At 41.5% G+C, this 19682-nt stretch overlaps 1 protein-coding gene across 1 annotated transcript in view; it reads right to left on the reverse strand.

Moving 5' to 3' along the window:
* The window catches only part of CLDN16 (claudin 16), a 40483-nt gene extending 24656 nt beyond the window's left edge, over positions 1 to 15827 (reverse strand). Inside the window, exons 1-2 of the mRNA XM_040349572.1 lie at positions 15246 to 15827; positions 1831 to 1933 (exon numbers count right to left, since the gene is read on the reverse strand). Of these exons, the coding sequence (XP_040205506.1) occupies positions 1831 to 1933; positions 15246 to 15404 (262 nt within the window). The 5' untranslated portion in view covers positions 15405 to 15827. The remainder of the gene's footprint in view (positions 1 to 1830; positions 1934 to 15245) is intronic.
* Between the last annotated feature and the right edge of the window lie 3855 nt (positions 15828 to 19682).

Consider the following 19682-nt stretch of genomic DNA (forward strand, 5'->3'; position numbering starts at 1 on the left):
CAGTGAAGTGAACACAGCCTTAGATGATACACAATAATGAAACAAATCTCCCTACAGACATTTTACATCTATATCTGCTGTCTTTAGTTTTTTATACACTTTAAAAAGTGCACAATGTGTTCTAAATCTTTATTCCTGTTTCAGCAGTAGGCGTGGAGTCTGCGCATACACTTTGTGTGAGCTGATTGGAGACAGAGGAACACAGAAACTGGCAGAGCTGTACTGTGAGTAGACCAGCTCTCTGCTGATCTATCTCTAAGCACCCTCCCTGACACAAATTTCAAGCTGCTTTTTTCTCCTGTGTCAGAAAACTTGTCAGAAGTTATCATGCTGATAGCAGAATAACGGAGCAGCAGAAAGACATGGGACATACGGCTTTGAAGATAGATAATAAAACACTACAGAAAGATGTGCCCATTTTAAATTTCATGAATGGGGTTACAGCCACTTTAATGCCACTGGGCACAGTTGGTGCCAAAGAGTCTGGACTCAATAGCATTGAGACTAGTGCTTTGGGGGCTGCTTTTTTGGGGACCAATCTCAAATCAATGAGTGGAGGGTAGGCTGTTATCATCATAGTTACAATGGACAATGGGTTTGCAATAGCAATCTGCTATCTCAAGCTAGTGAATGTAGAAAGAACAAGTGAACTTTGGTAACTGTGCAATGAATGCAACATTCATCCTATTGAAGTTGAACAAAAGGTACAATAATCACCTCACCCTAATAAAGAATTGGTGCTGGTGAATGCAAAAAATATTTTAAATGACAAATATGTCAACACTCCGCTTATAAAAAGGTCAATGCTACTTGGCAAATATACAGTGAGGCCCGGATTCTCAGAGGACTCTATCGTATCTATGCGCCTGATTCTTAGAATCAGTTACGCATAGATATCCATTAGATCCGACGGGCGTAAGTCTCTTACGCCGTCGGATCATAACTGCAATTTTCCGCTGGCCGCTAGGGGCGTGTAAGCTGATTTACGCGTTGAAATATGTAAATTAGCTAGATACGCGAATTCCCGAACGTACGCGCGGCTGACGCAGTAAATTTACGCCATTTACGTTAGGCTTTTCCCGGTGTAATGTTGCCCCTGCTATATGGTGGCATAAGTGCGGCGCAACAATGTTAAGTATGGCCGTCGTTCCCGCGTCAAAATTTGAAAAAGTTACGTTGTTTGCGTAAGTCGTTCGTTAATGGGGCTGGACGTCATTTACGTTCACGTCGAAACCAATGACGTCCTTGCGGTGTACTTTGGAGCAATGCACACTGGGAAATTCCACGGACGGCGCATGCGCCGTTCGGGAAAACGTCAATCACGTCGGGTCACAGTAGATTTACATAAAACACGCCCCCCTGATCCAAATTTGAATTAGGCGGGCTTACGCCGGCCAATTTACGCTACGCCGCCGCAACTTAGGGAGCAAGTGCTTTGCCCGTCTAAGTTGCGGAGGCGTAATGTAAATCGCATACGTTACGCCCAGGCAAAGATACGCAAATGTACCTGAATCTGGCCCTGAATGTACAGTGAGTGCTGGGAAAAAAATGTAAATGCCTCTAGATTTATTTCCTCAGTAAGGGATACTGTTGTTCAGATGCAAGCAGCACCTACAGTAGTTTAATATTATACATTTCCAAAGGAAAAAAAAAGGAAAAAAGCTAATACATACAATACTAATTCCCATCCAAATCCACCAGGTGGAGTTATTTGTTAAAACTCCTTACCAAGACAATATAATAGGTCATGTAATAGTTCAATTCCAAAATGATATAATAGCAGCTTAATGTTCTCTCAACTGCCAGACAGTAGGATTTACCAGTACTTACCTGGATGCTCTGCATATATGGAGTCGTACTCATCACAGGTCTGAATTCCATCAAACGCATTAGTCACACATTCCCACCACAGTCCACGGCATTTGGTACTCACCTTTTTTAGAATAATAAAGGTTAATTATTTTGTACAAAACAGCAGTAGGTATTTATTAATTTAAAGTGTACATAACAGATAAGTGTAACAAAAAGCAAATAGTTCGATTTTGCATTGTTTAAATAGACAAGTCAAAATAAATTCAACATGAATGGTGGCTTTAGGCAGTACCAGGACAGATTTGTATAGTGCCCAGGGCAAAGATGCAGAACTGCAACCCCCTCGTCATGCATACCTTACAATAGGCCTATCTGTCCCCTTGCTCTGGCTGCTCAGGGTTGACATGAAGTGGGCACTGCACATACATGCAGGTTGTTGTGCATTGTACGGTGTGTTTTTTATGTCAGCTGTGAGAAGATGCGATGGAAAGTGGGCATGCTGAAGCACAGTGTGATAGCAATGCCTGTCAGACCAGCCATGGCATGCTGGTTGCTAGCAACGGATTTGGAGCGTGCGTGCAGTGGCCTTACCACTGTGCCAGGGGTGCATTCCCCTCCTGCCAACCCCTTGTCCCAGCCCTGGTTATAGAATCTAGAGGGAAAATCTCTGGATTATGAAGGGTTTATGCCTCTTCCTTTTCTTCCCAGCTCTCAAGAGTTCCTGATCAATTTGCTACTTTTTACACGTTACTTGTTCTACCACCCCCCCCCCCCCATTTACTTTTTGTTGCACCATCCAATTTTTTTAAAGATTTTAATGACACTTAAATAAACTCATTGGTTAAACATTTGGCTAGTAGACTTACATAAGCAGCTATATACATTTCAAAGTAAGCACAATACGTGAACCTATCTAACAAGTCATACCCTAGTGTTCAACGCATAAATGAGGTTTCTGGGCGCATTGAACATCCAACAAATCTTTCTTTTGTGCCATCTGTTCTGATAAGGTGCATAAAAGAAGGCCCGTGTTACCATTTTACTTTTTAATACTACATTAATTAAGTACCAGGTATATAGACACTTTACGCTGTGCTTTACCTCTTGTACATTCACATCAGTTCCTGCCGTTAAGGAGCTTACAATCTAAAGCCTTGTACACATGATCGGATTTTCCGCAGACAAAGCCTCTGACTTTTGTCTGAAGGGCGTTGGCCAGGAACTTGTCTTGCATACAAACGGCGCACAATTGTCAGCCAACAAACACAAACGTAGTTACAAATTACATGGTATTTTCAGCTCTATAGTGCCACCTTTTGGGCACCTTCTGCTAATGTTATGTTTGGTGAGCATTGCTTCCGAGCATGCGTGTTTGTACTTTGGACTTTTGTTCAACGGACTTGTGTACACACGATCAGAAAATCCGACAACAGACCATTGCCTGTGGAACATGTCAAAGCCTGCCATCCAACATTTGTCCGATGGAGTGTACAAACGGTCCGATTTTCGGTCAACAGGCTGTCGTCACACAATTCTTGTCGCAAAATAGTGTGTAAAAAGCTTTAGATTCCTATATCACATGCATACAATGAGGGGGTAGGATAGGTTAGGAGCCAATTAACCTAACCACATGTCTTGAGGAACTCAAGTACTCGAGGAAACTCAAATGCTTAGGAAGAACATGCAAACTTCATGTAGATAGTGAAAGTGACCAGCTCACTAATTAATTAACTAATTAATGAATGAATTAATTAGCTAATTAATAAAATGTGCTAAGCAAAACAGTATGTACAATCAGTATACCATGCTACTGAAGTAAAGGCAGCGTATGAATGGATATTTATTATAAGAAGGTTCAGAAGGGTCAGCATATGGAATTGTGTACATGCATTTACATATGCACACTGTGACTTATTTTTTTTTGTTCACCCTTACTGAGTTTTTTCCCTTTTAATGAGAGTACACACTTTATGTGGTTTGGTTCCAACATGAGTTGTGCCTGTAGGATCCAAAGCATTAGGGACAATCACATTTTTGTTTAAGGCACCTGACAGTCTAGTGGACTATAATCCTCACAGCAAAACTTTACCTATTAGTAAATTCACCGTACACTGGTGCCTGTGTATTGTCTGGGCACATAGTAAATCTTGTGAGTTTACATTCACCTTGTCCATATACAACTGGTGTGCCACCAAATGTGCATAGGTTTCAGCAATATATGCCGAGTGCGTGAGGAAGTGCGGGCTATGGGATCATAACAGCATTTTAGCTCAACTGTTAGCTATATTTTTTTATTATTTGAAGCGTCTCCTAAAAAAAAAAAAATGGTTTAGAGAGAAACTTAACCCTACCTACGTAAAACTAAATGTTATCACTCTAATAATTGCCCATTTATGATAATTAATATAAATACTAGTCCTTGGAGTTCAGAGTTACTTCCTTGTAGCGGAAGTTTCCCATGCGTCACTCTGCTTCCGCACTGCCATCTTGAAACTCCTGTTCTTGTTCCTTCCTGGTTTTCAGAAGCATGCACACCACAAGTTTCCATGCATGCACAGACACGCCACAGGTCTCTGCTAGATATTTCTGACCCATCCTGAGAGGGTGTCACTATTACACATAGCTCTCAACTGTCCCTGATTTTGAGGGACTGTCCCTAATTTGGAGCAATGTCCCTCTGTCCCTATTTCCCCTTCATTTGTCCTTCATTTTGGTCTGATCTATATAGTTGTATATAAAATGCACTATTTATCTTTTAAAAAGTGTTTCCCAGTGCTAAACCTTTCATCCAAATTATAAATTGCTACATTTAAAATTTTAAAAGCCAATAAAAAGAAATAGAAGTGGTAAAAAAAAAAGCCCTTGTGGATTTAATTAAAGCGGATGTGCCATTAAAAAAAAATATTAAAAGCCAGCAGCTACAAATACTGCAGCTGCTGACTTTTAATATTAGGACACTTACCTGTCCTGGAGTCCAGCGCCGTCCGCAGCAGAGGATGAGCGATCGCTCGTCTCTCTGCTGCTCCCCCCGCCATCCTCAGTGAGGGAACCAGGAAGTGAAGCGCTCCGGCTTCACTACCCGGTTCCCTACGGCGCATGCGCGAGTCGCGCTGCGCCCGCCGATTGGCTCACACGCTGTGTGCTGGGAGCCGAGTGTTCCCAGCACACAACGGGGGACAGACGGGAAGTGGGGAAAAACCCGTCTTTTGCCCGAGACGTGTGGCCGGAAGTGGGTGCAAATACCTGTCTTTAGACAGGTATCTGCACCCCCCTCCCCCTGAAAGGTGTCAAATGTGACACCGGAGGGGGGGCGGGTTCCGATCAGCGCGAGTTCCACTTTAGGGTGGAGCTCCGCTTTAACCCTTTTTTGGTTAATTCTCCTTTAAGGGGGTGTGGCAGGGGGCGTGTCCTATGCCTACATACATTTTTTACTAGGTGTCCCTCATTCCCAACTCAAAATGTTGAGAGGTATGCTATTACACGCTGCACTCACAGTGTAAAGATGTAAAGAGCGGCTCTGATGTCATCAAGTCCGCTTTGCTCTCAACAACAACGAGGACCACCAACTGCTTGAGAAGATCGTAAAAGACCCCCAATGATAACATGACCATCCTGAAGACATTGGGAAAATTATGGCTTAAAAAATAACATACATGCAGAGGTCTGGGGCATAATTGGACAGACTTTGGCGTTTTGCTTTAAGAATGTAGCACAATCAGAATAATTTAGAATTTTGTACTGTTTTGTGTTATGGAAACAGCACTATATTGCATGCATATAATGTAATCTAAACATAGTTAACAAGAAAGTATTGCAAAGGAAAATTTTCTTGCAATATTAGTTTCAGCTCAGTGGTGACCATCATGTAAACTGCACAACAAACAGTGAATATTGATGCTTTAATATGCATCCTGTTGCTAGATATGCTGCATAATGACTGCATTGCCTGACTCCATCACATTTTATTCATCCCTTCATAGCAGGTGTATTAAATAATGCTTCTCTGGTGTAGCCTGCTAACCCACAGAATCAATAATTATATTGCTTACTGCAGCAAATGAACACATTCAAATCCAAGCACCTTGATGAAATTAGTGCTGTAAATATAATAGCTAACTGGCAGAATACACCGTTAGCCCAACAGAGAGCAAACTTCCTTTGCAGCTTCTTATATTTCTCTGCGGCTCTGCAGGAGCTGTATGGCCATGGGTCATTTACTCGCCTGTACATAGTAAAAAAGTCTCTGAGGTCATTAGGCAGGGAAGGAAACCCACTCTATCACACATTAATGCCCCAGGCTTGCTCTTAGAGGGCCTGGCATTCATTTCAGTTTCACATACGTGAGAACAGTTGCTGTCATTAACTAAGCACCCTGCTAATGAGGCACTTTCATCCAACAATTCTTAAAAGGTGCCTTTGTCTATAGCAAGCAAGGTGAATAACCAAAGGAGACACAGAAATGTCATAATTGTACTTATTTTAAGTGTATGTAAACCCTAAAGTCTCGTACACACTACCGAGGAACTCGACGGGCGAAACACATCTTTTTCCTCGTCGAGTTCCTTGTTAGGCCGTCAAAGGAACTCGACAAGGCAAGTTTCTACATTCCCGTCAAGGAAATAGAGAACTTGCTCTCTTTTTGGCTCGTCGAGTTTCTCGACAGTTTCCTCGACGAAAATGTACACACGACCGGTTTCCTCGGCAAAAAAATACCTTGGTCGTGTGTACGAGGCTTAACACTTTTATTTGTTCCCTTTTGGTCTGTTAATAATACTATTAAAAGCATTTTGTTATATCTGCTCAATAAATGCAACAAAAACCCGGTTGATCCTGCCAGAAATTCAGCAAGCTCCTAACATCCACTGAAATCTCAAACACTGTTATCGGTCCTAACCAGTCAACTTATGTGAACTACAGAACATCTCCCCATATGCTATGACAATGAGGAGAGGGGGATATGCTCTGTAATTCTGCCATATTTACTGTCCTAGGGTAGCAACACTGCTCCCCTATAGATATAGTACACTGAGTAAATGTTGTCACAAGGTGAAAATAAATGAAAAGGGTAAGTGAGCAGACTAGGCTGCAGGGATGCCAATTTATGGACAGTTTGCAGAAATCAAACAATTTTTATCTGTCCATAAATATCCAAGAATGGTAACGGCTGCCCATAAAAAAGAAGGCAGCTGGTCAACTGAATGGTGATTGGGCCCTGGTGTAGGGGGGAACTCTGAGGACTCTGATGTAAGGAGGTACTCTGGGGACTCTTGTGCAAGGAGGAAGTCTGTGAAGTAAGGGGACACTCAAGTCTAAGGGGGGCTCTGATGTAAGAAGGGACTCTTGGAACCCTGATGTATAGAGAAATGCTAGAGACTTTATTATAAGGGGGACTCCGATGTGAACACAGGGTTCATCCTGACTGCTTCACTCTATATGTTGTTTTGTATGTTACTTACTCCTAACCCCTGCACTCTATACATTATGTTGTACATTACACAGTCCTCACCAAGGTGTTCATTGTCCCAACAGTTTCTGGTTTTTAATGACATTCTTCTTTAAAGTGGTCTCAGTAAATCAGTCCTTTTTGTATGCATGAAAGCATTTTCAATGGAAACGTTTAATTAAAAAAAAATGATCCTTTGTCCTGAGGTTTATATGTGTCTGTGAGGCTGTAAGTTGTGGTACAGTAATTAGGAATATTTTGTGAGTATAAGGACTGTTATATGTGTGCAGTGTATATAGTGACTACTAGGCACAGATTCTGTTTAATGATCCCCCTTTAAGTACTTCCCACTTTTAGCCAAAATCTAGCCATACAAAATGATCGCGTGGTTTATTTTTCCAATTTATCCCAGGGTGATCCAGGTCTTTCATTCTAGTCATGCTCACAATTTCTTAATTTTTTATTGTAACACCAAGCAGATTACTTGTTCTGAGTATTGTTAATGTTTACATATTGTTTATACTGTTTAAATATTGATTGTCTTAGTTTATAAAAGCTTACAATAGGAGTTTCTGTTATATTTTAGGATGTCAGTAAAAAAATGTGCTCCATCAGTAACTTTTCCATGTTTTGACAGTAAAAATTAGGTGCTGGAGGTTGGCAACCCTTCTAGGCTTGATGTTGATCATTATTACTGCTATATTGCTTGTCATGAATAGAAAGGTAAAAAACAAGTTGTAAACCTGGTTATTAGAGGCTGAAATACAAGACATCTAAACATAAAATAATGTGAATTAAACAGAAATATTACTTTATTGTTTACAGAATGTAATATGGACACAGGAGAGGGGGTAGGCCTTATGACAAATGGGTGGCATTACCAATCTTAACACTGAGGCCCCGTACACACGACCGAGTTTCTCGTCAGAATTCAGCCAGAAACTCGATCGGAGCCGCATTCTGCCGAGAAACCCGGCCGTGTGTACACTTTCAGCCGAGGAAACCAACGAGGATCTCGTCGGGCCAAATAGAGAACATGTTCTCTATTTCCTCGTTAGTCAACGGGGAAACTTGGCTCGCCGAGATCCTCGGCGGCTTCACAAGGAACTCGACAAGCAAAACGATGTGTTTTGCTCGTCGAGTTTCTCGGACGTGTGTACGGGGCCTGACAATTTGTCAAAATCAGCAGGACAGGAACACTAATAAGTTGCCAGATTTTTCCTTACGAATTCACTCCCTCTGTAGCTTAGACAGCGAGATATCTCTTCTAAAACTGGCGGGATTTAGCAGCAATCAGATTAGCGACAGAACGGCATCCCTCTGCAGGTTGGACATACAGGTGCCTTTTTTACGATCATGACACTGGTATTTTGTTGATATCAGCAGAATTGCCCATGTGTCATCAGCCTAGCAGTTATTCTTGGGCCCACTATTCTCATAAGCCCAAGACCTGCTACACCTCTTGCACTATGTGCAGGTAAGTTTTTTTAACTACAGTGTATTTTGAATCACTTTGGACAGTATAGGTCTTTTAAGGGCAAGAAATGTTTTACCTTATTGCATTCCCTGCATTAAGGGAAAAAAAAAGTTCTAGTAGTTGTATCGCTCACCTCCCTCCCTTTACATCTATCAACATTAAACCTCATCTGCCACTTAGTCGCCCAATTAGACAGAGCATTGAGGTCGGCTTGTAAATTGGAGACATCCTGTAAGGACGTTATTCCACGGCATAGCTTGGTGTCATCTGCAAAGACAGAAATGTTACTTTTGATCCCAGACCCTATATCATTTATAAAGATATTAAAAAGTAAGGGTCCCAACACTGAACCTTGGGGTACACCACTGATAACCTTTAACCATTCAGAGTAAGAATCATTTACCACGACTCTCTGAATTCTGTCTTTTGGACAGTTTTCTATCCATTTACAAACTGATATTTCCAATCCTGTAGACTTTACTCTACTCTACTATGAGCTGTGTGTGGGGAACTGTATCAAACGCTTTTGCAAAATCCAAGTATATCACGTCCACTGCCACGCCTCTGTCCAAGGTTTTACTTATCTCTTCATAAAAAGAAATCAGGTTTGTCTGACAACTTCTGTCTTTCATGAATCCATGCTGTCTGTTGCTTAAAATATTTTTGTTCCAGCAAGAACTCATCTATGTGGTCTTTTATTAAACTCTCCAGTATCTTCCCAACTATAGAAGGTAAACTAACAGGTCTATAGTTACTTGGTAAAGACTTTGTTCCCTTTTTAAATATGGGCACCACATTGGCCCTGCAGACATAGAAGACAAGGAGTCAAAAGCATCGGTAGGGCCCCCCAGAAGAAGAGGTTTAGGGGCGCTCCGGTAGGGCTCAGAGCGCCTCCAAACCTCTGGAAGAAGAGGTTTTGGGCGCGCTCTGGTAGGGCCCCCCAGAAGAAGAGGTTTGGGGGCATATATATTATTGAAGAAAAAAAAAGAATACAAAAATGATATAAAAAAATGTATAATCTCTTTTAGCAGTGTTGTATACAATATGCAAACTGAGCCATAGACAGTTTGTAAATATGTTAACAAATTAATGACTTTTAAGTTCAAGTCCAAGGTTAATTTTCTGGGGTTGATGTCTTATGCATATGCTTATTTATTACGCCAAAATACTTTATCCCAAAGCAATCAAGTTTTATTTTATTATTCTGACTGATATAACTAAGGAAGGTTACTGCACTTGGCATATCACCATCAATTTTTGCTTTTCTGCATTATAGAAGTTTAATATTTGAGTAAAGTTTAAAGTGAAAAAAATCTATTGAAGTATGTATGCTTAACTCAAAAAGTACCTTATATTGCTCTCAGTCGCCTCCAAATCTCCAATGTTTTTCTTTTTATTTGCTGATGTGACCTGATTTCCTCTAAGAGTGTGTCTACATTCACTTTCCATGATCCCACTGTATGTAGGAATGTAGCCATCGCCTCTTACTTACTCCCAAGGTGGACTAGGGACTATGCACTATGGCAGGCATCACTGAATGGCGAACCGCTGTCCGCAACCAGACTGACCCACTGTTCTGTCCAGACTGCTGCGGTGCCGCCACTTAGAAGCCTGTTGTGCCCTTCAATCATTACCACTGTCATCCTCATAGCCTGCAGCGGGACTCGGGAGGCATGACAGTTCTGGAAGAAGGGTTTGCTTCCCGAGATCACAGGCAGGTGATTAGTTACTAGGGAAGTCCTAGCAACCAATCACTAGCTTGCAGCTCCCACCCTCAATGCAGACCAACTGTGACTCCTGGTCTTCCTCCTGTCTGTAGGACGGGGGGATGTGAAGAAACGCTGCTTTGCGACAGTAATAGGCAGCTAAGTACAGTAAGGGGGAGCTGAGAGGGGGCTGAGGACTGTAATGGGGGGCTTACCACAGTAATGGGTAAGTTAGGGTGAATTATGGGGGGCTTAGGTCAATAAGGGGGCACTCAGGACAGTAATGGGGGACTCAGGAGAGTAAGGGGGAGCTGAGGACAGTGATTGGGGACTGAGGACAGTATTGGGGGAGCTGAGGAAAATGATGGGGGATGAGGACAGTAAGGGTTGCTGAGAATATTAACGGGGGAGCTGAGGACAGTAATGGCGGGCTGAGGACAGTAATGTGTAGAGGGGATTTTGAAGTGAAGGGGAGGGAACTGTGATATTAAGAGAGGGAATGTGATATGAGGCTCATTTCACATCTTAGCATACACATTTGTGCACGCACGTCACAAGTAGGGTAGCCTATTCATTTTAAAGGGCTCCCCTACCCACGAAAAAGACAGCACCATGCAGTTTGGTACATGTGAAAATGTGCCATAGGGGACGATGTGTGGGGGTGCCTTTAATAATTAATGACACCTGCACATTCCTCAGCCACAGATATGTGAACCTACCCTAAGAGGAGAGGGGGTGGTGACGTGAAGGATCTGCATCATGGCACAAACATGCGATTTGGACCTCTGCTGGAACAATAATTTCCTTACTTTTATTTCAGTGCCCCTTGACTATGGGATGTATGGTGTGCAAAGAACAGTGCACATGACCACAACTTACGCGGGCTGTTAGCTGCTAGCTGTTAGCTGTTAGCTGCTAACAAGTGGAAGTGAGAGAGGGAAACGCAGAGGTTTGAGAGCTCATTTAGAACATTACAAGAAGGCAGAAAAACACAGTAAGCAATGATTTCATGAAAAATGGATTACAGGGCCATTAGGTAATGGATTGATTTTGTAGACTAAGGAAATCGTTTAGTTTCATTTATAAAAAAATAAATAAAACCGCCAGTTTTTCTGAAATGAGAAAAGGACAGTAGTAAAGCTTTTGTCTCTTTCGTAAATCACCCAGACATAAGTCTAACATTACGGAACCCAAGTATATCTAAAGAACTGCTTTGCAACCAGATCTCATATTGTGCCTGTATTATAGAGAGGCTTCTCACTACATAAACATACTAAATTCCTTGATTATTATGCTTTCTTTGGAACGAATGTTTACATTGTTGAGGACAAATAAAGAAAAGCCAGGGCAGGGGAAAAATGAAGAGTGGAGTCCTGTGTTTATTGACTTGAAAAACATAGCCCAGCTGCTTTCATACTTTACCATATTCTGTAGTCAATAATATATATCTGTCATATTGACAACATATGCTTGAATAACAAATCAAACCGGTTTTATAAAATGTACGATTGAGTCGCATTTTTACCACCCCCACCCTCCAAAGCTGCAGTAGGCATAGGGGTGTTTACATGGCGTGGTAACGATGATTTGAAATGTAGCAATCAGCGGCAAGCAAACCTGCCAAAATGTGACACATTCAGGCAAACAGGGAAGCGCCAAAAAACATCCCACATTGCACACGGTTTCAACGCATTTGTCATCAAAAAAGGCGTCACATCACTTCCTCACTGTCCGTCAATCACCTCTGGACCACGATCTGAACATAAAACATAATTAGGAGGAACGGTGGTTTTTTACATTTGTCTCAATCGCCCCTTATTTCTTTTAAAATTAGCAAATAAAATAATTTTTTTCTATGGGTTCTTTATTAAAAAAAAAAAAAAAAGACAATTGGATAATGCAATAGCCACCCCACCGGTGGCTATTGCATTATCCAATTGTCTTTTTTTTTTTTTTTTTTAATAAAGAACCTGGAGCTTGTGTTTATCTGGAGCAATAAACACAAGCTACATATAAAAAAAAGTGAACGGCACTGCAGTAGATTTTTAGCACATGCAATCAGGCCCTACATATAGAAAAAATAAGTTCAGGATGACTGCCCTTTTATTAAAGAGACAAAGTGATATACAAAGAAAATCTGGAATAAATGCAATTTCTGGCTTTACTGTTAACAGGCTTCAGGCCTCGTACACACGACCGGAAATGTCCGCTGAAACTGGTCCGCGGACCAGTTTCAGGGGACAGGTCTGATCGTGTGTACAGGCTAGCGGACAGATTTTCAGCGGACAAATGTTTCTTAGCATGCTAAGAAACATGTCCGCTGGAAAGCTGTCCGGCGGACATGTCCTCTGGTTAGTACACCTAACCAGCGGACAGATATCTCCCGCATGCGTCGAATGGATTCGACGCATGCGTGGAAGTATTTTACTTCCTGGTTTGGTGACGTGGCGGCGTCAACGTCACCGCTACGTCACCGCGCTGTCTGTCCGCGGGGATTTCGGTTCAATGGTGTGTATGAGGCCTCACTGTTAGCGGCCGTCCTCAGGCTGGAACATCCATATAACTATACCATACAAGTATATATAGAAAGAGAAAATATGCACCAGGAACCAATTAAGCAATAAATACTTATTTAGCAAAACAACTTTAAGAATTAATTTGTATCTCAAATCTCAGAGTATGAAAAAATAAATATATATTTATTTGAAATTATGTGCAATGATTTGGGTAATATAATGCAATGGGTGGTAGTGTTTTTGAATGCTTTAATTTTTCTTTGAATGGTGCCGTTGACATCTGGGTAAACCAGAAGTGATGTGATGTCATCGCTTCCAGGTTATCATAGTGGATCAAAACTCACCCTGGCTTTGTTAGGCTGTCCGACCAGAACGCAGATGTGCAAGCTATGGGCTCCCGTCTCCTAGTGGGATAGGAGAGCCCCAGCAAGCCGTGGAAGGTGGCGGGGGGAGAGGACGTCCCCTCCTGCTGCTTGTAATAGCAATCAATCGACTAGTTAGCCACTGCGATTGCTATTACACGAGAGCCGACTGCCGGCTCTAAAAAACGGTATTGGGATGATGCCTGTGGCTGCAGGCATCATCCTGGTATAATTACTGAAAGTCCAGCGATGTACAGGTACATCGCTGGTCATTAATCTCTTGCAGACCGCCCCACATACATTTACTGCAGGGTGTTGGCTCTTCTGTGCAGAATCACGTACAGGTAGGTGATTCAGCACTTTCGGGTCTGCGTTGCTCAACAGAAGCAGAGCGGCGGCCTGTTAGTAGGGAAGACATAGATCCTGTGCTTCTTCTAAGCAGGAGCACGGATCTCTGCCTTCCCACAGTTAAAGCACCCCCCACACAGTTAGCAAGCACTCCCTAGGGACACATTTAAAGGAGAAGCTCATTTGGCTGTACTTCTCATATGGGTCACAGGAGTGCAGTTCGTTTTGCACTCCTGTGACCCATTTTCAGCAGAGAGCGGGCTGAAGTCCACTCTCTGCTGACGTCACCGATTTCAGTCCAGGGACCTCGTCATCACGACAATAAAGCCTGGATCTGCCAGGTGCCTGGACTGACACCCCACTCAGCCTCTCAGCGAGCCACTGAGAGCCTGAGACAGCCACTCCGCCCCCACCAAAGCTCAGCACTCCAATGAGTGAGAAGGGGGAAGAGCAGGGAGCTGTGACTGACAGTCAGAAGCTCTCTGCTCATGGAGCTCTGAAAACTCAGTGCAGAGGTGCTGGGGGACAGATGCTGCATCCACCTAGGTAGGTATGAATCTCATAAATAAAAAAAAAAAACGTTACTTCGCTTTTAACCCTTTGATCGCCCCTGATGTTAACCCCTTCCCTGCCAGTGCATATTTTTTAGCACTGATCACTGTATTGGTGTCACTGGTCCCCAAAAAAGTATCAAAAGTGTCACTTAGTGTGCGATTTGTCCACCTCAATGTCGCAGTCCCACTATAAGTCTTTGATCACCGTCAGTACTATTAAAAATAAAATAAAAAATTCCATAAAAATACCCCATATTTTTGTAGACGCTATAACTTTTGTGCAAACCAATAAATATATGCTTACTGGGATTGTTTTGACCAAAAACATGTACTAGAATACATATTGGCTTAAATTTATGAAGTAATTCGATTTTAAAAAATTTTTATAGACTATGTTTTCTAGCAGAAAGTAAAGAATATTGGTTTTGTTTTTCAAAATTGGCAGTTTTTAGTGTTTATAGCGCAAAAAATAAAAACCACAGAGGTGACCAAATACCACCAAAAGAAAGCTCTATTTGTAGGAGGGAAAAGGACTTCAATTTTATTTGTGTACAGCGTTGCACGACTGCGTAATTGTCAGTTAATGTAAGACTGTGCCGTATCGCAAAAAATGGCCTGGGGTAAAACCTTCCGGGGCTGAAGCAGTTAAGTGGATTAATAATAATGTAGGCTCAGTTCATAGAGTGAGGTACAAAGTGCAGTAATCCATGACAAGATATCATAATTCACCTTACAGATATATGATTTCATAAAACTAAAGCCTGGCTATTATAGGGCACTATATTTGGCATGTCGTCATCGCTCTTTGCAATGCCTTAACAAATAAGCCCCATTGTGTCTACTACCACTCAGACCTTTTTTAGAAACAATCATAATTAAAATGTCTAAAATATTTAAGGACTAAGATCTTCAAATACTGACTTTAATGTACAGTATATAAAGCTTCTAAAAAAGTTAACGCACAAGTCTCGAAAAAAGTGACCTTAATCCCAAAGGCAAAATAGTTGTTTGTCGTAAAACGTCTTACCTCCAGAGAGTCATCTGCATTTTCCATCCAGCAGTCAGTCCAAGTTGCCACAATAAGGAAGCCAGCAGACACAAAAGCTAGGCAAACCCCCACATACTGGGACAAGGTCCGTAATATACCAAAACTGGCACTTGAGGAGGATCCTTCAGCTGACTTCATGTATGCAATGAAAGCCTCAGAACCTGCTTTTTAAGGCTTATTATATATTTCAGTATTAGGATACCAGTAGATGTGATCCAGAGCAGAAAGAAAAATAGTAAATGTGGCTGCTTGGTAGGTTCCTCTCCTTTACTGATTATGAATCCTCAGATCCCTGAACACCACCTAGTAAGGTCAACCATGATATATTGCATTTGTTCGGGAAATCTAGGTACATTTTAAGTATGGTTAGTTGAAGGGGTAGGATGGGGGATAACTAAAAACAAAGACGTTCCCATTACAGAGATCTGTTAATTATTGACTGGCTACTACATGGCCTTAGAATACATTGGTTTTTAATGCTATGACAAGTCGAGTTCAGCTGGGTTACAAGCCTGAAAAAAATCTAAAGATATTAGAATGAGCTGAAACTTTGCAGTATGTCAGGTCAACAGTTAAAAAGTAAACAACATCAAGTACAGTACATACAAACAATAAATGACAATAATGCAATTTTTATTCAATGTCAATGCTTGTTTTTGTGCTAAAGTCACTGCTTTTATCGCCTTTGCCATTCTCCCAGCACAGATCAGCCACAGAAATCTGTGATGACAAATTCTCTTTGTTTTTATCTAGCAGGCTTTTCTTTTCGTTAACGGCTATAGATCAGAATACCAACTTTCTGTTATGCAAACATGTAGGCTAGGTTTTTATATGCTGTTTGCAGTATTATATCAGTCAACATCCCTAGGTCCCTATGTCTTACGGCATATTGGGGGATGAGGAAAACTCTGATTTTGGAAGAATAAGAAGTAAGAAAAGTAAATTAGGTCTTTCTTGACAGTGTTGCAGAGTACTTCTTGTCACAGGAATAGAAGCTATGTGATCTTTAGGTAAATAAGAATAGAGACACCACAACCAACAACTAGAAAAAAGTACATTTAAAGTAGAACTAAAAGCAAAACTTTTTTTTTGCATATACAGTACACTATATTGTCAAAAGTATTGTGACACCTGCCTTTGCACGCACATTAATTTGAATGGCATTCCAGTCTTAGTCCGTAGGGTTCAATATTGAGTTGGCCTACCCTTTGCAGCTATAAAAGCTTCAACTCTTCTGGCTGTCCACAAGGTTTAGGAGTGTGTCTATGGGAATGTTTGACCATTTTTCCAGAAGCATATTTGAGAGGTCAGGCACTGATGAGGATGAGAAGGCCTGGCTCGCAGTCTCCGCTCTAATTTATTGGGTTGAAATCAGGATTCTGTGCAGGCCAGTTAAGTTCCTCTATCCCAAACTCGCTCATCCATGTCTTTATGGGCCTTGCTCTGTGTACTGGTGCGTAGGAAGGGGCCATCCCTAAAAAGTTGGGAGCATAAATTTGTCTAAAACGTCTTGATATGCTGACGCTTTATGACTTCCCTTCACTGAAACTAATGCTGCGTACACACGATCATTTTCCGGGTTGAAAAAAATGAAGTTTTTTTTAATGTCATTAAAAACGATCGTGTGTGGGCTTCAGAGCATTTTTCGGGTTCTGAAAAACAGGCAAAATTATTTTTTTCGGGTTGTAAAAAATGGTCGTGTGTGGGCTTTAACGACATGAAAAATCCGCACATGCTCAGAAGCAAGTTATGAGACGTGAGCGCTCGTTCTTGTAAAACTACCGTTCGTAATCGAGTGAGCACATTCATAACACTGTACCAGACAGAAAAGCATCAATCGTCTTTTACTAACACGAAATCAGCTAAAGCAGCCCAAAGGGTGGCGTTATCCGAATGAAACTTTCCCTTTATAGTGCCGTTGTATGTGTTGTACGTCACCGCGTTTTGCTAGAGCATTTTTTTTTCATGATCGTGTGTAGGCAAGGCCGTTTTAATGATCTAGAGCCTGAAAAACATAGTTTTTTACAACTCGAAAAATGATCGTGTGTACGCGGCATAATGGGCAAAGCACAACCCCTAAAAAACAATCTCACACCACAACCACCCTCCACAAAATGATTTGGACCAGTGCACAAAAAAAGTTCATAAAGACATTGATGAGCAAGTTTGGGGTGGAGGAAATTGACTACCCTGCATAGAATCCTGGCCTCAACCCTACAGAACACCTTTGGGATGAATTAGAGCTGAGACTGCGAGCCAGGCCTTCTCGTTCACTTCAGTGCCTGACCTTACAAATGCACTTCTGGAAGAATGGTCAAACATTCCCATAGACACACTCCACCTTGTGGACAGTCTTCCCAGAGAAGTTGAAGCTGTCATAGCTGCAAATGGTGGGCCAACTCAATATTAAACCCTACGGACTAAAACTGGGATGCCATTAAAGTTCATGTGCGTGTAAAGGCAGGTGTCTTAATACTTTTGGTAATATAGTGTATATAGGAAATCCCCCCTGTCAAATGTTTTACCATCAGTGTCCTATTGTGGAGATTTCTCTTAACTCCTGTCCCAAAGCCAAACAGAAAGTGACAGCAAATCCCTCTAAAATGAGGAAATCACTGGTTGTCCCCAGGGTCACCAGAACTAGTGTCTTCATTAGATTCCTGTTCTGGGGACAACCCAAAATTTGGGATTTTCTTTTACTTAAAATTTCGGTGATAAAGATAAACATAAGAAACAAAAAGGTAAATTGCCCTATCAGGGGCACAGACAGAAATAAAAACCTGACTGGAGTTTGAATTCCTCTCCACTTGATTCAAAAGTAAAAAAAAAAAGTGTTCTGTACACTTTATATGAGGAAAGGGGAAAAATAGCACTGGACCCCTAAGGTTATCCTATTAGTATAAACAAATAGCCAGTCCCCCTACCTATACCTAGCCTTTGCAGCAAGTAGCAAATGTCAAACAAAACAAAAGAAAGTTCCCAGCTCAACTTACAGACCAGCCTGCAACCAACCAAACTATCCTGTCTAAGAGTATGCGTTAAAAACAGGGGTTTAGTTTGCACACATTTTCAAAAACATGCATAAGCTGCAGAGGCACTTCACGGCACCACAGTATTATCTGCAGTCTTAACTCTAAATTTTGACTGTCTCCATAGCAGAAGCACATGTATTATAATGAATAGACAGATGAGCCTGGAGGGAACCCACCCCTCCTTAAAAGGCACTAGGGCACACTGGATACCCAGCATATAGCACAATGGCAGCAAAGGTGTTCAGTGCATCCCCTCACCAGTATCCTATTGGTATTGCTATCCTAAGGTATTGATGTTGACATAAGTGATCTGGTTCCTAGGCAGGCAGCTTCTACACCCCAGAGAATCTCCACGATCTCCTGGGCTTTTAGTGTAATGTAACATAAATGTAAATTAAAGTACCACACCACTGCCAAAAGGTCCAAATACAACTTTATTCTCATAAAAGTCTTGAGGACAATCCAAAGAGTACACGTTTCAGGAGTCCAAAAATGCCCTCTTCGTTAGGACGTGAGACTGAAAACAATGTGAAAGTACTAGAAGTGAACTTGAACTTTAAAGGGGTTGTCAAGGTTAGTTTTTTTTCACCTTAATGCATCCTATGCATCCTACGTCTTGTCAGCAAGACCCCTGAAACATGTTAGCTACTCCTTGTATTGGACCTTTTGGCAGTGGTGTGGTACTTCCGTTGGACACAATATCACAATATATATTTATAATCTCTTTCAGTTTTAAATGCATAGGGCGGAACTTCAAGCTTAATGATGAACCTCTAGCTGATGTCATATTCGGAACCAAAGTGCGCGGTGGCCATCTTTGGAGAGAGAGCTTTCTGAATTTCTAAGGGTAAATTACAGTTTTATGTTATGTAAATGCAATTTTACCTAATTTTCAACTGAATAAACATTCTGTCACTATGTGGGGTTCCACTTTCTTCTGTATATAATATCTAGAACAGGCTTTGGGCCATGATCTTGGGGGCGTTGGTTTCTCCATATTAAGGAGCTGGAGGAATATCAATTGGTAACATTAGAGCTGCACTATACTGGTCTTGTATATATCTGCCATTTTTTTTACTTGTTAACACAAGGGGTCAAAATCATCTGGTGAGTGAGGTGTTGAAAACTTGTGGTTTATCTTTCCCTGGAGGATCACTATGTTGGAGCACTCTTTTACGGAGAACTACAGTCACTATTTTATTGGATTTTTTCACAATACACAGACACTTATGAGTGGACTGTTTATATATTTTTCCATGTATATATTTTTAGGGCGGTTATTTATATTTGGTGCTCTGAGTAATTGGCTGGGAAAAATAGAAACCAGGGTATTCTCAGGAATCCATTTGTCATATTTCTATCCTCACAGCGCGGGTTTCTACCT

The sequence above is a fragment of the Rana temporaria genome, chromosome 4 (genome assembly GCF_905171775.1).
Source record: "Rana temporaria chromosome 4, aRanTem1.1, whole genome shotgun sequence".
In the NCBI taxonomy this organism is placed as follows: Eukaryota; Metazoa; Chordata; class Amphibia; order Anura; family Ranidae; genus Rana; species Rana temporaria.